Genomic DNA, 23,325 nt, shown 5'->3' on the forward strand with positions numbered 1-23,325 from the left:
ATCTGGTAATATATATGGGATAACTTTGATTCCTTTGCATTTATTCAAACCTGTTCTATGAGCTAGTATGTGGTCTATCTTGGAGAATGACCCATATGCAGCTGAAAAGAATGTATAATCTGATTTTGTGGGGTGGAATACTTTACAGTTATCTATTAAGTCCATGCATTCAAAAGCTTGGTTCAGTTCTAGTATTTTGTTGTTCATTTTTTGCCTAGATGATCTGTCTAATTGTCATAGTGGGGTATTTAGATGCCCCACTACAATTGTATTAGTGCTTATTTAGTTTTGCATGTTACTTAATATTTGTTTTATATAGTTGGGGGCCTTAATATTTGGTGCATATATATTTATGATTGTCATCTCTTCCTCTTGAATTGTTGCCTTTTACAAGGATGTAGTGGCCTTCTTTGTCTCTCTAAATCATCTTTGGTTTGAAATTTACTTTGTCTGCAAAAAAGATAGCTACCCCTGCTTTTTTCTGGGCTCCTGTTGCAGGGAGAACTGTTTCCCATCCTTTCACTTTCAGTCTATGGGCTCCTTTCTGCACTAGGTGTGTTTCTTGTATACAACATATTGTTGGATTTTGCTTCTTAATCCATTCTGCCAGTCTATTTCTCATGATTGGTGAATTGGAGCCATTGACATTGATGGTTATAACTGATATGTACTGACTTATTATTGTCAGATTACTGTCCTTTCGTTGACTCTTTTTCATTTTTCCCCCTCTCCTTTTAGTTTCTTGCCTTGCCTATTTGATTTGGTCTCTTGGGCCTCATGGTGTTGTGACCTTCATTGTCTTTTTCTAGGATATTGTTTAGAATTCCTTGTAGTGCTGGTTTGGTATTCATGAAGTTTCTCAGGTGTTCTTTTTCGTGGAAGTATCTTATTTCCCCATCCATTTTGAAAGAGAGTTTTGCAGGAGGTTGTTTTCTTTTAGGACTTGAAATACCTCTCTCCAGACTCTCCTTGATCTGAGAGCTTGTGTTGAAAAATCTGCTCTGATTCTGATGGGCTTGCCTTTTCATGTGATTTGTCTCTTTTCTCTTACTGCTTGGAGTATTTTTCTCTTCTTTTGGGTTTCTGGGATTTTTTTGATTTTTTTTTTTTTTTTTTTTTTTTTTTTTTTGGTACCGGGGATTGAACTCGGGTCCTTGCGCTTGCAAGGCAGGCCACCGAACCATTGAGCTAAATCCCTGGCCCCACTGGGATCTTGATTATTGTACGACTAGGTGTAGATTTTTTTTTAATCATGGCTAGTTGGAGTCCTATATGTTTCATTTATCTGTGTGTCAAATTCTTCCCTTCTGTTTGGGAAGTTTTCTGTCTTTCATTCTGTAAACAGCTTTATTAAGTCCCTTGTATATTCTCCCACTACTTCATGGATTCCTATCAGTTTAATGTTATTCTTCTTTGCATCATCTTGGAGTAGCTGAATAATTTTCTCATGATCCCTTACAGATTTTAATGACCTCTCTTTTCATAGTCACTGACTGCAATCCTGCCTTCTATATCTGAAATTCTATCTTCACATTCATTTATCCTGATGTGAAAACTTTCAATAGAGTTTTTAACCACCTGGATACCTGAATCTGTTTCATGGATTCCATTTCTTTCCTATGTTGGGCATTCATTGTTTCCATTTCTTTCTTATTCTGGGCTTTCATGGCTTCTATCATGGTTCTGCCCTCTTTTTTTTTTTTAATTTTCTGTTCTGGAGTCTCTGATCATGTCTTTCATTTTGCTCATCATCTCTGTAGTTATCTGGAAAATTATTTCTGTTTTGAATTTTTGTAGAGCCTGATTGATTTGTTTTGTTACTTCCTGTGCTATGAGTTCAGGGTGTCCTGGTGGTTGACTCTCAGACTTTTCAACCTCATTTCCCCTAGAATTTGCTGTTGGTGAACTGGAAGTCTGTCTTTGTGTCTTGCTTAAATGTTTTCTCATTTTTGTTTATGTTGTTGGGTTGTCCTTGGTTTAATTCCTGGATTATTACTTAAATCTTCCTGATAAAGTTTTGCTTTAGCTTTTGAGTCTCTAATGACTCATAGATATTCTCATTTTCATAGTATCAGGAAGGACAACTCATTAAATCAATCACAACCCTTTAGTCCAATTTATACAATCAATAACACAATAGGATCAAGCACAGCTTACAAATTGACCACTTGTGTTAGTCATTAATCTATCACCTTTTAAACATGTGAATTAACATTTAGAAATGGGAAGAAAGGAGCTAAAGGTGTAGGGAAGGTGGGATGGGTAGGGGAAGTGTAAAAAGGGAAAAGAAAGAAATGTGAGAGAATGAAAAGATGAAAATAAAGTGTTTGTAGATGGGGAGGGGAGGAGGGGGTGAAGGGAGGGCAGAGGTAAGGGGGAAAAATGAGAATCAAGACTTGTCATGTAGAGATACAATATCCCAACAATGAATGTAACTGTACTGTATCCCTAAAATGTACCAATAAGCTCAATTAAAGCTGAAAAAAAATGTGAATTAAAGCAAAATCAAGGAGTAGCCCAAAATATGTTTACAGTGAATAAACTCTTCAATATAGCATCTTTACCCTTGCAATGGGGGCTTAGACAGAGTTAGGATGAGAGGAGTAGACAGAAGAATTGGAGAATGTTTCTAGTGAAACCAAAGGACATAGGATAACCACACAAACTTTAGGAAGCTGTTGATGATAGGAGTGAAAGACAGAGTGCAAGAATAAGAATAAGAATATAACAATTTAGCAGTAATAGGGGCTTACTTTGCTTTGAAACTATTGACCCTTGAGTGAAGGAAAATGAGTGAAGTAAAGAAAATAAAGAAAGAAGAAAAAACAATAAAAGAAGAAATACGAGTAGGGCAGTAACAGGAACAGGAAGGGAGATGGAGAATAATATGGGGGAGCAAGAGAATGAGTTTGAAAAAAACAGACAGAAAAGAGAATTTGCAGAGTGGGATGAGGAAAAGAAAGAAGAAAAAGAAGTTGAAGGGCCTCTTTCAGACTATACCTTTGCTGTCACAATAGACAATGTGCTTAGCCATGTGCAGAGCTAAGTACTTTAGTCTTAGCTAGCTGATGGCTGACCCCTGAGATTCAGGCTGAATTCAGACTTCAAGGCCCAAATTGAGCTCCCTGACCTCCTGTGGCCTTGAACTCTGCAAGGTTGTACTGCCGGTTCCCTCTGCCCTTTCTCTGAAGACATTCAAAGTTCTGATGGAAGGTGGTGATCTTTTCAACTTACCAACTATGGAGATCTAATGTGTCTTTCTTGCAGTTGTTCACTTCTGTTCTATCTTCTGGAGCTCAGAAAAATGACCTTTATGAGCAGCTATGTCTGTGCAGAGTGGATCCAAGAACTGGCACAATCAGGAGGTCTGAGAGCATGGGGGCAATGGGTGGATATTGCAGATGACCCGTGTAGCCAACCAGTCCTCACCAGTTGGCTTGACCCAAGCTGGAGTAAGGACGGGATCTCTGCAAGGTTGACCTGGACCTTTCTGGATGCAGGCAGTGAGGGCAGGGTGAGGGCAAGCCCACCAGCTGGCCAGCCAGTCCTCATCAGTTGGCTTAGCACAGGCTGGAGCAAGGGTAAGAGCTCTGCATGTCTGACCCAGACCTCCTCCTTCAGAGTTGCAGGCTGGGGAAAGTGTAGGGTGAGGACAGGCCCACTGCACTGCTAACCAGTCCTCACTGGTTGGCTTGTCACAGGCCAGAGCAGTTGTCCCAGATCTCATTGCTTAAAATCCTACTTTCATCATTGCATTGCTTTACCACCTTACCAAAGAGCAATTAACTATAAATATAATGATTTGGTTTAGGAATATTCATTTTATTTCCATTAATCATTATGCCAGAACCAATTAATTTTGATTACTTAAACACCGTGATTAAGATTGAAATCCCAGTCTGGAATATAGCACTTGCCTAGCATGTGTGAGATCCTAGGTTTCATTCCCAGCCACCACCAAAAAAACTTGAAGTAAGAAAGCTTGAATTGTCTAACTACATTTTTCTTTCTCAAGATTATTTTAGCTATTTTCTGTACCCTATATTTCTATACTAATCATAGGATAATACTGATAATTATAGAAAAAAAGACAGGTGAGATTTTGAAACAAATTGCAATAAATCTGCACCCCAATTTGAAAAGTTTTGTATTTTAATAATACAAAGTATTTCAACCTACAAAAAGGATGTCTTTCTTTTCTCAAGCCTGCTATAATTTCTTTCCAGGCTATTTCATGGTATTCAGTGTACAAGTCTGATCAAATCAGTTTTATTATCCCTATTAACCAAATAAGGATATTGAGGCACAAATACCCACTATTACTCTCTACATTAACATGGGATATTTATATGTTATTCTAAGAGTTCATTTACTTTACAAAATATGCAGATAAGATTCTTGTTATTCTCTGATATTTTATCTGGGAAGAAAAGCCAGTCTAAAAAAAAAAAAACCAAAAGATGTGAATGAAGCATGATTTTCTCTTTCTTAAATTTCCCTTTCAGGTGTCAAAACAAACCCAAAACTGCAGAATAGCTGACTTTAGTTATGGAGGAAGCAATTATACCCCCAGGGAAGGAAGAAAGTGAAGGCAGATGAGACTGGTAAGGTTTTTGCTGGGGACTGAGTTACAGTGGAACCCAGAGTAAGCTTGTTGACCATAATAAACTGCAACATCTTCAGGCTCCAGGCTGCTGATTGTGAGAGTAAAGTCTGTTCCTGACCCACTGCCAGTGAACCGGGCCGGAACTCCAGTGGTCCTGGTAGATGCACTATAGATGAGGAGCCTGGGAGCCTGCCCAGGTTTCTGCTGGTACCAAGCTAGGTAGCTGCTAATGCTCTGACTGGCCCTGCAGCTGAGCGTGGCTGTTTCTCCTGGAGACAGAGCCAGGGAGGCTGGAGTCTGTGTCATCACAATTTCTCCAGTTGTACCTAACACAGGAAATGAAATAAGAATGTCACCTGTGCAGTCTATATCATGCCTACTGTCTTAACAGTAGAACTAGGATTGTTACAGTGCAGTGAGCTTTAATCACTGTGCTTGCTGAAGAGAGGAGCCAGACCACAAATCCTAACAACCAGGAAAGGGTATCACAGACAGGCAGAACCATTTCACGCCCCCTCACCTGGGAGCCAGAGTAACAGGAAGAGGGGGAGCCATGCTGGAGCTTCCATAGTTCACTCTGGGTCCTGTCTGATGCAGATCTTCCTCAGAGCTGTGGCCCAGGCATTGATATGGGCTCTGGGCTGGAGGGTTAGTTGGGAGGAGCATGCAAAGCAACTAGGGAGGGCCAACCCAGACTTCCAGCTGCAGAGACACTTGCCTCCTCTACTCTGCACTAGACCAGCCCATGCCAGGTGGTCATTTCAGAAAAGGGTGCTGGCCAAACTGAGGGTAGAATGTTTCTCTATGCTCACATAATTAAATCACTGGTTTTCTGCATCACTGATCTTGTAAACAAGCCATATGGTTTTTGATTTTCGTTAGGAGCCTGTAGGGATCAAAGTAGAAGTTTGTGGGTCCTCTCTCTCTCTCTCTCTCTCTCTCTCTCTCTCTCTTCCCCTCTCCCTCTCCCTCTTCCTCTCTCTCTCCCCCTCTCTCCCTCTCTCCCTCCCTCCTTTTATGTTTACTCACCTCCAGTAGTTCATGCTGACACAAGGTTCAAATGAAGAGTCAATCAGCATGCCATTTCCTACACATACCTTATATTTGTTCCTCATTTATATTTCCCAAAGCCCATGCAGTAATGCCATTTTTGATAAGACTGTGTTAAGGGCAACATTTGTAAATCCCAAAAGTGTGGAAGACTGCCTATGCACAGATGAGCAGGTCCTTCTCCAATCGCACTGTGTAGGTGATGACATTGTTGTGCAAGCAGAGAACTTCTCTGTGGATGATCCTCTACTAAGTACACCCCTCCATTCTGCAAAGTGCATAGCATAACCTAAGCAGACATCCTCCCAACTCTCCTTAACAGTTTTGAAAATCTCAGTACATAATTCTGATATAAGTGGAACCCAGAATGATTTTCCTCACATTCCTCAGAATTGGGCACATGTGAGGCCTGTACTTGGTTTAAGGGCCTTCCTATACAAAGGGTAAGTAGCATTTTGTGTTATATTTCCCAGTTCTGAGCCTCATTTCTTATAAATCTGATTTTCTTAAGACAAAGTATTTTGCTTTGTTAACCTTTAGGTCTCAAGAAAGAAGTTTTATTAATGCTACTTCAAATCCCAAACAAATCTTCATTCAGAAATTAGAGCTCCATTTGTATTGAGATATTATCCATCCAGTGGACTTATCTTTACCCCAGGGGGTCCTCAAGTCAACTATCCTGGGTGAGAGTTGAGCTACATCACTTATTGACTGCGACTTGTTTTCATTGTCTATTCTATGAAACTACCAAAATAAAAGTATCTATCATGACTTTACAGTTTAAAAAAGATAAAAATTTAGAACAATATCCAACACATAATACGCACTGCTATCATTTTGTTAATATTTAAATATTTATATTTGAGTTGTAGTTAAACAACTTAGCAGAGATAGAGAAAAGGGTTAAATCTAAACCAAACATTTTAAGTCCAAAATTATGTTAAGTTCTAGGGGACATTTTATTCTTCATTAATCTACTGACAACTTCTAAAATCCTAGTTATTTTGTCTTTATTGGTAAATTGTTTCATTCCTACCTAGACCTACTCTATATGTTTCTCCTCAATATCTATGATAAAACTCTGTCCATGAAAGTTTACCATTTCATAACACTATTATTTCTTTTAAAATAATCTTCATTTTATATTTTTAATATTTTAGCATTTTCTTTAATACTTATAGCATCTGTTATATTAAAAAAGCTATCACTTTCACCTTGAGGATTATTTTAGTATAATTCTTTCAAGGTCTTTATCTAGGGCCTTTAGAATACGTCACACAAGAAGAATATTTTTTAGGTTAGTGTTTTATAAAATGCACTAGTGTACCATTTGAAGGACACAGAAATGAATTAGTATCACATCCAGATAGTCAATGATCTAGCATTTTGTTATATTAGATAGATATGTAGATAGATATAGACAGATACTTACATACATGCACGCATACATATATAGATCTAATACAGACTATGGTGTGAACATGTGTGTCACTGGCATTCCACATTTTTAAGGCTCCCTGATGTAAGCAATATTACAGGTTCCTTGCCTCTTTTCCAGTTATAAAAAAAAGTACAGTATACATGCAATGACTCTTAAACTGCTTTCTGGAATAAGGGAAGAAAACATTCACTGAGATGGAAACCAGAAAGAGGAGAGGCTCATCCCGTGTTTCTGCCATTGTTATTAGGTGGGAGAGATGGAGTAGAAGCAACTTGGAGACTACCAAATTCTACTCTTCCTCTTAATTGCAATTCCAACTATATACCACAGAGGTTGCCCTAGAAATCTACAATTGAAGAAGACATTTTAGTTCTATTTAGATTTTTTTCCTGAAACATGATGCTTTGAGTCACATACTGGTTGGGACTGGGACATGGAACAAAGGAGTAGAGTAAGCAGAGGAGCATCAATCTCCAGATTATGGTTGTCAGACCAGTGGAATTTAATTGGAAGGTTCTTGTATCTCATTAGTGGCTACAGGTTTAGAGTGCAGGGAGAAATGCATGAAATTAGGCTTATTCCTGAAGAATACTAGGCTATTGTGTAATGAAAGAACTACGTGTTTTTTGTCAAATAGATCTTTATCTTTACACCCACAGACTTGTGTATCCAGTTTGAATCAGCACTTGCACTATTTACATGCATTGTATTTGTAAAGAGCAGGATTTCTATAGAAGGCAAGAAAGGTGTGACTGGAAATGGATCGCACTTTTGTGAAGGCAAGGCTTTGCCACACACTTTCGACTTCATAAACAGCAAACATGGTGAAGGGTGTGAGACTGGAAAATGATCACATCACATGTGCCCTACAAACCCAAGAAGAAATCAAAGCCAATGTGTTTTCATTCACTTTATTCAATAGATTTGTCCTGATGTGACTTTTGATTCTTCCCCAAATTAAAATCCTCATGAAAGTAGATGTTTTAAATTAATTAAGAACATTGAGACAGCCAGGAGAGTGCAACTGAAGACACTCACAAAAGACTTCCAGAACTGTAACAGAAACAGCCAAAAAGAATGGAATGAGTATGCTTGAAGGAAGTATAATTTGAAGGAGATTAACAGCAATGTGTCTTTTACTGTAATAAATACTTAAAAATTCAAATATTTAATGTACATGTTGATCACATCTTATAATTTCTAAATTATGGTTATAAAATGAAAGCTATAACAATTGTCTTTCCTTAACTTTAAAAAAATATTTTGTCTTATTTAGTTTTCCTAATTTTAAATGACATACCATTTTTGACTTTTATTTGGAATAGTGAACATGTATTAAACCTACATCTTTGATCTTGTGTACAAGACTAACCAAAATTCTCAATTATTGACTACAAAGCTAAAGTGGAAAGAAAATAAAGGTTTTGCAGAAAGATACATAGTTCTTTAATGTTGGAACTGAGATGATGCTGAAAAAGTTCTTGCTCACAGGGCTCAAATGCAAGAACAGGTGTGAAGACATTATGCAGCTGACCTTTGAACTTACTGGCTATATACATTGTTAACCATCATTATTAAAAAAATTTTTTGGGGGGGTTTTTGAGACAGAGTCTCATGATGTAGATGAGACTGACCTGGAACTCACTATGTAGCCCAGGCTGGTCTCAAACTCACAGTGATTCTCCTGCCTCAGTCTCCTGAGTGCTGGGATTACAGGCACATACCACCATGCCCGGCTAAAGAGAAAAATTTAATTATAATAGATCACACTGATTTTAAGTATATAATTCATTAAATATACACATATAGGGATTACAGGCATGTACCACCATGCCCGGCTAAAGAGAAAAATTTAATTATAATAGATCACACTGATTTTAAGTATATAATTCATTAAATATACACATATAAATGTATCCTTATAAATACTTGTTAACCCAAATATATAATAAAACCCATAACTTTCAAAAGTACTTTTATTCCTTCTGAGATCAGTTTCCTCTCCATCCCACCTATCATGTAATGTGAGATCTGCCTATCACCACCAAGGATTAGAACTTATTTTCTAGAATTTCATGCAAAAGCAACCACACAACATGTGTCTGCTTTATAATAGTATAGTTGTTCTGTAAATACTTTCATGTTCTATACAACAATAATTTGTATTGCCATGTATTATTTAATAATGTGGTCATGTCAGTCTTTGTTCCTTTACCTACTGATGACCATTTGGGCAGTTTGCACTTCAGGCTACAATGAGTAAAGCTATCAAGTCTTGCACCAGACTTTATATAAACATATGTTTCCAGTTATCTGTGTAGCAGTTCTGCAAATAACTACTGGACTTTATGACAAGTTTTAAGATTCTATCAAACTGTTCTCCAAAGCAGTTGCTTGGTTTTACATTCCTACCGGGAATTTATGTGAGTTGCAGATGCTCCCACTATATAATTTTTAAGATTTCACCTGACTGACTTTCAGCAACAACCATAATAGGAAGAAGAGTTCATTAGGAAATCTTATTATTACCACTTTTATTATTGCACTTTTTCTGTGTTTGATGTTTTTTAAGGTATTGAGAACTTATTTTTCTTAAAGTCTCTCACCAAACAAGCAATTAGTGGGGAATGAAAGAGGAGTTATTGAGAAGTAAAGAAAGGACAAACATAACACCAGAGGGGATGAGGAAAGAGAGAATGGGGAATAAAGACTCAAAGCTTTCCAGTGACTCTGTATGGAAGTGGAAATTTTCCTGACTAGTAGAGGTAGAAGCCAATCTATGCTCAGTGAAAGGGTGAGTGCCAGTTTTGTTTGTTTTTCATGAGGAAGAAAAGCTGGAGTTGTAGTATTCTACCTACATATCTGGTCAATCTTAAGAGTCTAGAAGGTTAAAATTTTTCCCCAGAGGAAAAATAATTATGATAGACACCTATATTCAGTCCCAAATAAATCAGTAGCCTAGTGACTTCCAGGATACAATCAATCCTGTCCAAGATCTTATTCTAACAAGTTTGTTAAGTCAGGATATTCACAATAATACTAGAGAATACATGGGATGTCTTGGCAGTAAATGATGTTGTTTATTGTTTATTATTATTGTGCTCCATAAATCAGCTCATTCTGAGACTGGCTTTGGAAAAGGACACAGGATAGGGAAGTTCTTGTCTGCTTTCCAGATTAGAGAACAAAAAATCCCCAATCCATGCCATGCATTCTCTCATACTTCTATGTATGAAAATTTCTGGAGAAAGTTATCCCCTACTGACCCCTCACAGTTGAAATCCACAGATGGTGGGAAAAGGAAAAGTAATAAGAAACTACAGTGTTTTCAACAAACACAATAGATCTTATGCACAGATAGTTCTTTCTTACCCATGACTTTAGATTTGTGGGTAAAAAAATGACAGGAAATTGCTCTGAGAGTATTTGTCAGTTGAAGCACTGGGACACCTACACTTATTAATGCTGGATTTTCAAATAGACTAATTTACCATGATAAAGTCAAGGTGATCTCTTGCCTTCACTATCCTTATGCAGGCATTTGACTTCCTGCTGGTGAACCTGATACATCATGAAAGGGCCACCAGTTTGAACAGAAGAATGTGCCCTGTTAGATTGTATGGCTTTGGAGGTGGCTGGAATGTAATTTAATATACAGTTTCCAGGAAGTTCCCTATAAGGACTCCTAATAAATTGTTTCTTAAATGTGCTGTGAACAATGTCATCACCAAGTGATTATTTACTTATGCCCATTTTCTCAGATAATTAGAAAATAATTTCTGAGACATTATTATAAAAATATTATTTTAATTTAGTAAAATCTATAAACTGTAAAATACATAGACCATCATACTGACCACCTAAATAATATTTATGTATATATTTTACTGACACAGTACTTTCCCTGCTGAGTGATCATGGATACCAATCATCTCCAATTTCTCAAAACTGTGTGCCAATTAAATACCAATAAAACACCTTGTTCATCTCTACCTCAGGCCTCTGGCAATCACTGTTCCCCTTTTTGTCCTTACAAATTTGTTTACTCTGTATACCTAATGTAGGTGAAATCATACAAGACTTCTCAAGTCTGGATTATTTCATGAAGCACTTTGTTTATCCATGCTGAAACATCCATTTATCCATGCTGAAACTTCCATTTATCCATGCTGAAACATCAATGACAATTTTTTCTCATTTTAAGTATTTCCTACAATTCGTGTCCCAACAAATACACCTTGGTTGCAATATTATTGATTAAATCATGAGAGTCACCATCATGTCTGTTGTGCTGGAACTGTGGAGAAACAAAGAGAGCTACAGTGAAGAGCAGTCTCCCGTGCCACTTCAAATACAACCTCTTAGTAACCATCAAAGCTGAGCTACACCTGAGAACTGTTTTCAGAAGGTGGAGCAGCCCTGCTCTAGGATTGCTGCTTGTTTCCTGTGTAGTTTATGTTATGGTTTATATCACTGTGGGAGGATCTTGGTAACTCTCTTGGTGGTAATAAACTGAAACATCTTCAAGCTCCAGATGACTGATGCTGAGACTGAAATCTGTCTCATATCCCTTGTCAATAGACCTCAATGGTACACCACGTTCCAGAGTCCACGAATAGTGGCTTAGGAGCTTAGAATGTTTCTGTTGATGCCAGGATGAAAGTCCACAAATGTTCTGGCTGGGATGGCAAGTAGTAGTGACTCTCTGTCCCCTTGCATTGCAGGCAGGAAAGCTGGAGACTGGAAAATCTGGATGTCACATCCGGCACCTGATATTGGGAACATAAACAAATATTCACACAATTATTAATATCATAAGAAGACTTCCTTGTAAAGCACAGAGTGCTTATCACATTGAGCTGAGTAAAGTCCCAGTGTTGTCTTCTTTACCTAGGCCAAAGCAGCAGGAGTCCTAGGACCTGTGTGGAGACCCCCACACCCATGCTGTGTTGTGATTGGGACTGACTCTCGCTCAGGGTGTGACCAAGGTTATGAAGTAGTCCTTGGGGCAGTGGGCTGTGCTCAGATTTGTCAGCAAGGAGCTCATTTCTCTCTGATGGCCCCACAGACAAATCAGTCTGCCTCCCCATGAATAGATTCAAATACTGATCTTTTCAAGAACATGACATTTTTCCTTTAAATTTTTGTCACAATTTTATGCTAATGACTCCACGAGGTGGAACTAAGCAAAACAAGGGGATACTGAATGCTTAGGATACATACATTGAAGAAAAATATTAGTATTTATCCACTCTTTGAAGTACTTTGGATTTCTTGGCACACTGGCAGAGTATAACTAAGATGAGAGTAGAAAATAACCAATTAAGAGGTACAGTCACTGTAAGCATCAAATGTCTATATGGTCTAGGAAGGAATTCAGGACAAAAGACTTTACCTTCTCTCTTTTTAGAGGAATGAAACCCATCACAACAGCTATCTCATCTCTTGAGGCTTCTCTAATCTAATTTCTGAGATTACTGTGCTTCCCTCCTAATCTCTGACCCTGCCCAGGCCTGGAAGAGGCTTGCTGTCCTTACCTTGCATGAAGACAGAGCTCAATACAACAAGGGAAAAAGGACTCTGGCACTTGTGTAGGATTAAAAAACTTCAATTCACTTTAAGTATCACATTATCCTTCCCAGTTAAGATGGGTGTCAAAGGGAGATTTGAAGGAAATTTTTATCTCTGGGGTTGGAACAAGAAAGACTTAAGGAAGACAGTGAAGTTTTTGATCCCCAGGCAGAGGCTGCAGAAACAGAGAACACTGGAGTGTGGCTCATGAGGGGGCTCTGCAAAGACTGCTGAGGATGGTCCTGCCACATGCTCAAGTTGGGCAGATCCATGGTTTGGGGATGGGTATCACGGGGCTCAGCTGACATCCTGCGGTTTCATTGTCCTCTTGAAGGATTAATATAGGAAGGAGAGTTATAAGACATTTATTAGTGTGGCCTGAAAAATATCTCTTCTGCTCATTTTTTCTTCCCTGAACCTTGTTGTTGATATGAAGATAACCAGACTGCTTTCCGTGGTATTTTTAGACATTGAAAAGCTGTGGTCACAGTTTAGGAGAATCTAGCAAACTTAAACATGTCAGTCTTAACATGAGCCAGGAGGAGAATGTAGTTTTGAGTGCATGAGTCTGATCTTCAGGTCTCCAGAGCCTGGGGGTAACTTGCAGGTTTGACACTTTCTCCCATGTGAGTGGGGAACACTTTGCTACTTGTCCTCCTAATGCCCAACAATGTCTAGACCACACTCCAGGAATCTAGGTCTCACTATTTTTTCTTTACCAACAGAATCTTTTTGAGGTATATTTTCCTTGTGAGTTTTCTCTACAGACTTACATAAACTTGAGTGACATTATATGAGATAGAACTGTTTTTTCAATCCAAATACCTAATAATTATAACATTTTGAATGTCTATTGTCCTGTGGATATGGAATCTACTATAAATATGGACTGCGGAAGGAGGTATAAAATTATTACTAGAAGAAAATAGTAAGCTATGAAAGAGGGTGGTGAGTTATTAATAATACTCTCCCTAAGGTAAGTCTGAACTTTGGCATGTTCCAGAGACACAGGTTAATCTCTCTCTGACATTCTTGTTGTGTACATATTCTGTCTTGTGGAAAAATGTGGGGAGACTCTCAGAGGTTTCTCTTGGTTTTGTACAGCATAATTTTTAGAATAACATGTACTATTTATACACCATGGAGTATAAAGCCATCTCTGCCATAAAGAAAAGTAAACTTGAGTCTTTTGTAGGAAAATGGATGCTTCTTGAGCCAGTGATGTTAAGTAAAATAGATCCAATGCACATGTTAAAATATCACATCATTTCTCTTATATATGAGAAAACCAGAGTCAAAATAAAGAGCTAAGTGAACCATAATAAAAGAAAAATTCCAAGATGTCCTAAACTTAATCACAAGTGCGGGAGGGTAGGAGGATGATATAAAGAAGATATCAGCTGACAGCTACCTAACAAATCCAACAAATATCTGTTCCACATTCCTAAAATTTATTAAAAATTTAAACAAAAATCTGCATCATAATCTGTCAAAGTCATGTGCTTTGGGTGCCCCGGGTAAGGGAAGCACAATTACCAGGACACAGAGGATGCAGCGATGAATAAAATAATTATAACTGCATGCTTTATTTTAAGAGAGCTAGTCTTTTTATAGAGACTTAGAAGCAGGATATATTAATCATAACATCATGACATTATCTTAGTACAGACTTTTCACAGACTTCTTACAGACTTCAGGATGTTGAGATAATGTCTGTCTCCCACTATTCTAAGAGCCAATATTATGGTTATGAAAGTACAAATTAAAATTCTTACATATAAAACCATTAGGAGACAAATAGTCACAAGGCCATTCCCTTATCCCAAGACATATTTTGGCAGAACATTAAGATGCAGGAAGAGAAAGTTTGCTTTCTCTTCACTTGGCCCGCCAAGCGTCCAAGCACCTCAAGTCACCTCATAGATCAAGGGCAGGACAGCATAGTTTGTTGACTATATCTCCACAATAACCCACCAGGGAAAATGAATATTAATTGCTATGAACATTCTAGCCACTAACTTCAACAATCTATGACAAAGATGTACTTCTCATTATGGATTACAGTGCTGTTACCAAGCTTCCTGTATTTGTGTAACCTCACAACTCTTCTCTACAGCCAATGTAGAGCTGATGTGAAGAATTTATGGTTTTCTTTCCCAAATTTTCATTGAAAAAATACTTGAGCTTTAGCTCCAGACATGTTTTCAAGTGGTATCCAGAAATGTCATGGGTAGTTGCAGGCACCTGTTTTAGAACCTAGTCCTATTCTGATTGCCATCTGTATAAGTTTTATAAACCCTTCTTATTTCATGGAAACATCTTCAGAACTTTGGTTGACAGGCAGTATCCCTTTTCCATCTGCATGTGATGCCTCAGCATTCTTGGATATACTAAGTGGACAGAGGTAACTGGTTTTCAATTCCCAGCTCTGCCTCAGTATCAAAGTCACTCCTCAAGGGACGTCCTGGTGCCTACCAAATGATTGTGTGGGAGGGGACTGCCTCTTCCATTTTCCATCAGTCAAAGTCATTCTGGAATTTTACAATTACTTGTCAAGACAGTATTTATAGAGAGATTCATTGTTTTTCTTCAAAACTATGTTGAATAGTGTGTCAGTGCAGATTGTTTCTGATGTTGTTATTGATTTTATTATCCACTATTTCTTCAAATATGAACTTGTTTTCTTCTTTTTTTTCTTCCTTCTGTCCTTAGTTTCCATTTCCTAGTTATTCACTGATTAAAAAAAATCCTTTAGAGTAGAAATTAAAGATCATGCTAGAAATGGATATTTTTAAAAACCTTGACACTGAAATGCCATTTGAGAGTTAAGAAATTGTTTAGGAGTGTTATGTTGTCAAGAAAGGAAGATTTTAAGGATTAAAGCTGCTTGAAAAATCTTTCCTGCCTGAAAGGCTTCCCCAGAAATTGATGTTTCTCTCCTTTACAGACTGAAGGGAGAGTACCTCTGCCTGTACCCCAAAGCCTCCTTGTGCAATCAGCGCGAGAGGAAGGCTATGCTCTGGGTGCAGCACTGGAGGGAACTACATAGTACTGGTGCTACACTGCCATCTGCAGGAAAGGAGTTGTTTTGGTTGTCTGATCCACTGATTTGTGTCAAATGCTAGGGCTTCAGGAGTGATCATTCTTCATTCGAAGCTGGATCCATGCAGAGTGGCCATGTGAGCTTTGATAAGGTGAAAATTGTATTAATGGGTATCTGCATAACCTCACCAAAAAGCTGGAAAACCTATGTGTTAGATCATGTTAATTGAGAATTCCTTCCTGAGCTTGAGATAAATGATCACTAAAAAAAGTCATCATTACCAAACTGGGCAGATTTTCAAATGTCTATTTGTAGCTTTTCCAAATCAGTTTTTCTTTAGTCTTTCAGCTGTATTTATCCTACTGTCTTATAATTTTACAAAAGCAGTACTTTGTGTCATTGAACTGTCAATTTCTTTTTGCAATAGTGTGTGAGCTACAACCCTGGAGTTCACCTTGTGTAATTTTCATCCTTTCAGCACATCTTTACCTAAAGCAGTGGTGTGACATCAGTCCAGAACAAAAGTCTGAAGATTGCCAAGGCAAATATGTGACTCTAACTGCATGAATAATCCGGAAAGAGTAGGAAGTGTCTAGATTAACCTAGAATTTTAAATGTACTTATCATGAATACATGCATGTATTAATATATGCTCCAATTCATGTGATATTCACAGACCATGAAATGAGTATATATGCACTGACATGTCCATTATATATAAATAGCAGCAGTGGTGCAAAAATTTTGCTTGTTTTATTCCAATATTACCATGATCTAATTATAGAAAGAGTACAGAAGAGAAGTGCTTGGTGGGGACAAAGTACTGTAGGAGGTAAGCTCCCTCTTCCTTACACTGGGAGTCAATGTCCAAGCAAATCACGTGCAGAGAGAAGAATGTAACCATAACATCTGTACCAGTATGAATGGAATAGGAAAACATTATGTCCAATAAAATAAGACCAACACACAAAGACAAATGCCACACATTCTCTCTCATATGTTGAGGACAAAAGCGTTGGCGAAAAAATAGAAGATTGATTAGGAGAGGTTAGGAAAGGGTGGTAGAGGGTGCTATTGTGAGCAGTGGATGCACGTATGGGATTATGGCACTGAGTCCCATGAGTAGGTAAAATTATTACATGTTAATAAAAATAATCAATATAGCATATTGATCTAAGGATATCTACCTTTATGTTTTTCTATATGTGTACTTAAAATATGATAAAAGTGTTTAAATTGATTGATACAGAGACACATAGATGAATACATGGCTTAATAGTTATATTCATGTAAAATGCCTAAATTAAATTGAAATTAACACAAAAAAGCAAATATTGTACAAGATGAACATGAGGCAATATTTTTTCTTATTATTTGCTTTAAGAAATTTTTTTTCTGTGTGTGACAAGATCTCATTATGTAGCCCAAGTTGGCCCCAGCTTATTGTGATCCTCCTATTACATCCTCCAAATGCTGGGAGTAGAGATGTGAGCCACCATGCCTGGCTACAAATATTTATTTTAATGAAAACTAGTACTTTCATACTTTAGCAAGAGAAACTATATTCTAAGAAATTGGTATTTTTGGAGGCACTGAGTTTTTCCTTGTTGGTGTTTTTAATTGAAGCAAAATTGCCTAGACTTTCCTGGTAAATGTAGTGCTTGTATATTGATATACTCAACCTGAAGTAAATACATTGTTTATCTTTCCATTATTTTTCTATAATCCTCTGTGTTCAGGCTTTAAGTTGACTCAAATATTATACCTAGAAAATTTTCTCTTTATTTCCTACAAAGTCTCTATTTCATGAAGCCTTTTTTAGTTTAAAGAAAAGACAATGTCCTTAAATGCCCCCATAGCTGTTCAATTATATTTATTGTAAACCTATGTTTTTACTGTTTCATAAATTTCTGTCTTTGGAGCTGTTGACTGCTCTACACATGATATATATTATATATATAATCAATGCCTCACATAGTATTTGTATATATTGCTGTGATGGAATGAATTGCTTGATATAAACTGTAGTTTGTCTATTAAATGATTTTCAGAATCTCAGTGAACCGGTGTTTATTTCATATGGTGACAGGTTTATGCAGACTTTCTAGGTTTCAGATGATTTGAGTGATAACCTTTTTTTCAGAATTGGAGGATGAGTGAAATTGTTTTTAAAGCAATGTTTCTAACCTCACTGAGTTGATCAGAAAGGTCAACAGGATGATCAGTGGGGCATATTTGTATTCATTCAACTCAGAGCCAACCTCTTGACACAATGGTGAATTTAATCCAAATTAATCACAATTTACGCCTGTCCTCGCTGATGGTGAACTGATTTCACATGCCTAGAGTGATACACATAGGTGAAAACTCAGACCAATGAAGAGTTGTAGATATGTGTTCAACCCAAGGGAAAAATATCGGAGCTGTTGAGAGAAAGGTGGAAAGTCTGTCTCTTCCCAAAAATGCTGCCTACATTCTTGCTGCTTCGCATATCCTCCTTATGACTACACAGATTGCAGATCTTTTTATTAATATGTGGTTGAAACACATAATAGTTACATCCATCCTGGGTAATTGGTACCTGTCAATATTATATTTTAACCGGTTTTACTTCAACTACTCCTCTTGGCCCTCCTATCTCCCTCTATCCTCACATCCCTTCCCTAACTCTATAAAGTCTACCTCCCCATTTCATATCTGTTTCTCATATAAGAGAAGCCATATAATTTAACCTTCTCTGTCTGATAAACAGTGGCCTACAAGAAGAGCGAATTGAGAACAAAAGAAGAATCATCCAGAAAAAATGCATTTCCAGGCAGAGAGTTTGTCTTTGCATCACAGATTACATAACAGAGAAGCTATAAACATGTTGTCTTTTTTTAATACCCTTTCCCTCTTCTCCCTCCCATATCCTTCCATCTCTTAGTCCTGGTCTCTTTGCAAAGGATCTACCTCATTTTCTATTATCTATCCTTTATTTTGCTTTTTATTTATATTTTGGGTTTCTCATGTAAGAGAAATTGTGTGATATTTAAGCTAGTGTGTCTTGTTCATTTCACTTATGCTCTCAGGATACATCCATTTTCCTACAAATGACTCAGATTTATCCTTTTTTTATGCCAGAGTGGTACTCTGTGACATAGTAATACCACATTTTCTTTACTAATTCATCTGTTGATGAATGTATAGGCTACTTTTATGATTTAGCTATTATAAATTTTGCTGCTATAAAATGGTTATACATCTATTACTGTAATATGATATATTTAAATCTTTGGGGGAAGATATCTAGAAAGGGAATAGCTCAGTTGAATAGAATTCCTCTGTTTAGGGTTTTCAGAAATTTCCTTTGTGCTTATGTTTTAGGTCAGAAAAGTCTTGCTGTCTTATGACCATCTACAGAGATCAGAGAGTCAGAGACTTTTAACTGGAATTCCTTTGTGGAGGATATTAAGCAGAGCTCAGCTGTTCAGGTGGCCATGACCAGTTTTTGCCAATTGCCTCAAAGATCATTTTTGAAGTTGTTAGAATTCCTTTTACACTCATTTTTTAAAGTTGTTAGAGTAAAAGTAATTGAAGTAAGTCAGAGACTTTTGGCAACAGAACTTTATATCAAACATAAATTTACAGATGTACTAAAAAATCAAATATTGTTTCTTATTTACAAGTATTAGTCTGTAAAAACTTTCCTCAAATTGGTAATTTCCAACATGAATTCAACTTCTATAGCCACTTCCCTGCATCGTTTTCACAGTTGTGATGCCCAGCTGATTTTCTGACAACTGTGGGCAGAGAGCAGGCGTATAGTAAACTATCACTCAGATTTCCCTGTCATCATGACTGGCTGCTCGCATGACTCTTGGGCCCCTTCCCTCTTCCTCCTGTTTCTGACAAGCAGTACTGCTGCAGGAGATATGAAAGCAACTTTTGGTGTCTGAAAAGCATTCAGGGGATGGAGAGCAACAACCTATATCTCCAAGTTCTCCGCCATCTGCTTTTCATACACATTCAGAGACTCTGATGTGCTGCTCCCCAGACCATCAACCATGAGGCCAGCTTTGTCACTTCAGGTGCAAAGATTTATGTCCGGGGCTGTATCATCACTGTGTGAGGAAAGTAAGACTTTGCATGCAGTAATAAACTCCCAGGTCCTCAGCCTCTACCCTGCTGATTTTGAGTGTGAAATCTGTCCCTGATCCACTGCCACTGAACCTGTCTGAGACCAGAGGCCTGGTTGAAATCCGAATAGATCAGAAGCTGTAGCTACTGACTTGGCTTCTTCTGATACTAATCTAAATAGATAATTCCATTACTATGTAGGAGGCTCTGACTAGAGCTGAAAGAGAGAGAGAGAGAGTGATAAGCAGGGAGATTGGAGACTAGGTCAACACAATATCCTCATTGAATCCTGAAATAATAAAAGAGAAATACAGTCACACACTAACAATGTGTGCCAATTTTATTGTTTGTATTTTGTAGTTTATATCAAGCTAACCTTTCCTAATTACAGCATAAAACATAATATTTCCAAAAAAAGAATTTACTACTGTATTTACAAGACACAAGTAATGTCCTTGGGACTCAAAATCTTCATTAGGGTATAAGTAGTTTTTAAGTGGTTTCAAATTTACAGAGAAGAAAATATCAAATTCATTTCTCTGGGGCAAAGAGTATGTACCTCTAATACATAGTCAATAAAAACATAAGAAATAGGACCCTGCTCTCTCTCTTTCTCTTCTTCATCTCCCTCTGTCCTTAATAGGGATCCAGACCATTAGCAGCCACAGTAGCTGAGCCAAGAGCTTTATGTTGAGAAGCTGAAGTGAGGAACCCTGATCAGTCACAGAAAGACAGAGATTTATTTCAGCTCTACCAGGGAAGGTCCTCCCTAAGGTTCCATATGCAAATCTCCAGGTGGGTGCAATGGTTTGTGATTGGGGTAGTGGCAAAAAAACAACAGGAAGATGGGGATATTTCCCGTGGGCAAAGTGAAATATGAAATCCTTTGAAATGAAGCAATTTTAGTCAGACAAACTTTTCCCCAGTTATGGGAAAAAGACTCTGCAGATGAAAGTTTAGGACAAGGGCTTATGCATTGGACCTGTAACTCCTAGAAACCACAGAGAATGTGGAAGTGTAAAAATGAGTATCTAGGATTAATCTGAGAGATCAATGGCCATATGGTAGGGTTTTTTTCCAACTAATCAGAAGAAGGAAGCAGTTTTCACCCTGACAAGTACTGATGAGTAGAAGGCTCCCAATAAAATGAGGTCTTGAGACAGATAAGAGTTGTCTGGTACCTGCTGTTAAAATTTTGATGAGGAGAAAAACATATATATATTGTATATAGAGTTAAACTTAGGGAAGGAGAAATGTATAAATAATTTTATGCCTTGGGCAGTGAATATAAAATTACTAGAAATGAATTGTGACACTTTGATATGTATCTGATTTATTTTCCTCACATATACCTGTTTAACAAAAGGAACTTTTTCAGGGAAAAATTCAACATTGATAATAGTACAGAATGATCAAGGAATAACTCAACATCATTCCTGTGAATAGTGTTTGGAGGAACCCTTTTCACATAGTCTTTCTGGTCATGGAGAACAGTGTCCAGTCAGGGTCTGATTTCCTGTGTGATCTATGTAAGAACTCCAACCTCCAACCTCTGCATGTGGGGACAGTCACAGTCTTTTGTCCACAGTGCACCATAGAGTCTGTTTCAAAGAAGAGAGAGACCTCATTCCACTGTGGTAATGTCTCATGTCTCTTGTACCTGCAACTGACATTTTCCTGGGACTTCATTTAAAAATGGCAACTGCAAAATAAAAAAAAAAAAAAAAAAAAGAAAGAAGAAAAGCCGGGGATTTAGCTCAGCGGTTCGGTGGCCTGCCTTGCAAGCGCAAGGACCCGAGTTCAATCCCCGGTACCAAAAAAACAAAGCACCAACTCTTGTGTGTCAGTGTGTCACACAGCTAACTATTAAAATAGGGAAACAACCTGATAATTAATTCATGGATAAATTTCCTGGGTCACAGGGAGTTCCAGAAAGGTTCCGTGCATGTGTGTATGTTCTGAGTATGTATTTCTCTAAAAATACTGAGAAAAACTGGTTTGTTTATGCACATAATTTTTTAAATCCTAAAAGTCTTTTCTGATTCTGCATAATGTGAATCTGTTCCCCACCTATGAATTCTTTGTCCTTAATTTTCTTGGTTGCAATGCAAAAGTAGCCGTATAAAATCATACATTTATTTAGAGATAAGGGGTGGACTTTTTCTCTATGAACACTCATCTCTCTGCTCAGCCCAGCTCACCACCATCACTTCTAAAGTGAAGCAACAATTCCTTTGTCCAAATTACAGTTTAATAATTTTAAATTATTTATTTCCTCTAAATTCTTACCCTCTGAAAGGATTTCAAACAATGTCTTAAAAAAACCTCAGCTCCTTTAGAAGGTCAATAACACTGTTTCTGTGCACCTTTTACTCAGACCACCAGGAAAAATTCATTTTGTACATATTTTTCCCTTTGGAAAGTATCAACTACAGCATAATATTTGTTAAATTTTATGAAGTATAATGTCTCTGGATTTTTATCTTTTTTTTTCTTATCTTTAATGTTATAGCTAAGAAAGATATTTTGTTTTTATATTTGAGAAATTTTTGCCAAATATGAGTAAAGTCACAAAAATTGTGATATGATTTTTCTTGTAACATGTTTACTACTTTTTCTTGTTACACTCAGATCTTTGTAAAATTTTATATGAATTTCACATGTGTGCAACAGGGGCAAAAATTCAATCTTGTTTATGCCCATATTCAGATGTTCCAGATCAAATTATTTTAAAGATATTTTATCCATTGAATTATATTCTACCCTTACCTAAATTCAAATAATCATTAAATATAAGAGTTTTCTTTGGGAATATAAGTTCTATTTCATGAACCAACATGCTTGTCATTATGCCAGAATCAAACACTATAGATTACTTAAGATTTATAGTAAAAATTTGAAACTGGTGTCTGAGAGTATAGCAAAATGGTAGAGATCATGCCTAGAAGATAAGAGGCCCTTGGGTTTCTTTTCCGATACCACAAAATATAGAATAAAAAGATTTGAAATAAAGTATGAGTCCTTCAATTTCAATTTTCTCTTTCAATATTATTTTTGCTATTCTGTGTCCCTTGTGTTTCTATGTTAATTATAGCATCAGGTAGACATGTAAAAATAAGTAAAGAAGACAGCTGATTTTTTTATATAGATGGCATTGAATTCGCACCTGCAGGGCAGTCAGAGCATTAGTAACTGTTTGGTGTGGCACTAGCAGAGACCTGGGCAACATCCAAGGCTCCTGATCTTGGCGCATCCACCAGGGCCATCTGGGACACAGCATGGTTCAGTCCCAGTCCATTATGGCCACACGTTACTCTCATAGCAGCAGCCTTAGGGTGCTGCAGTTCATCAAGGTCAGGAGGCTACAGTAGGGACCAGAGTGACTGATCCCCCAATGAAACCCTCACCAGCCTCCTCCAAAGGAGAAAGTCTTTACCTTTTAATTATGAATAATAGTCATTTTAGTATAATATACATTTTGTATATGTACTAATG

The 23,325-nt window shown here is 37.3% G+C and overlaps 1 gene segment (V, D, J or C); it reads right to left on the reverse strand.

The window, feature by feature from the left end:
• Nucleotides 1-4,561: 4,561 nt before the first annotated feature.
• Nucleotides 4,562-5,175, reverse strand: LOC104872570. The segment is given in 2 exon segments: nucleotides 4,562-4,932; nucleotides 5,127-5,175. Coding segments are annotated over 2 exon segments (420 nt in total).
• Nucleotides 5,176-23,325: the final 18,150 nt, after the last annotated feature.

Source organism: Fukomys damarensis, unplaced genomic scaffold, assembly GCF_012274545.1.
Source record: "Fukomys damarensis isolate Sample0158 unplaced genomic scaffold, DMR_v1.0_HiC HiC_scaffold_2, whole genome shotgun sequence".
Lineage (NCBI taxonomy): Eukaryota > Metazoa > Chordata > Mammalia > Rodentia > Bathyergidae > Fukomys > Fukomys damarensis.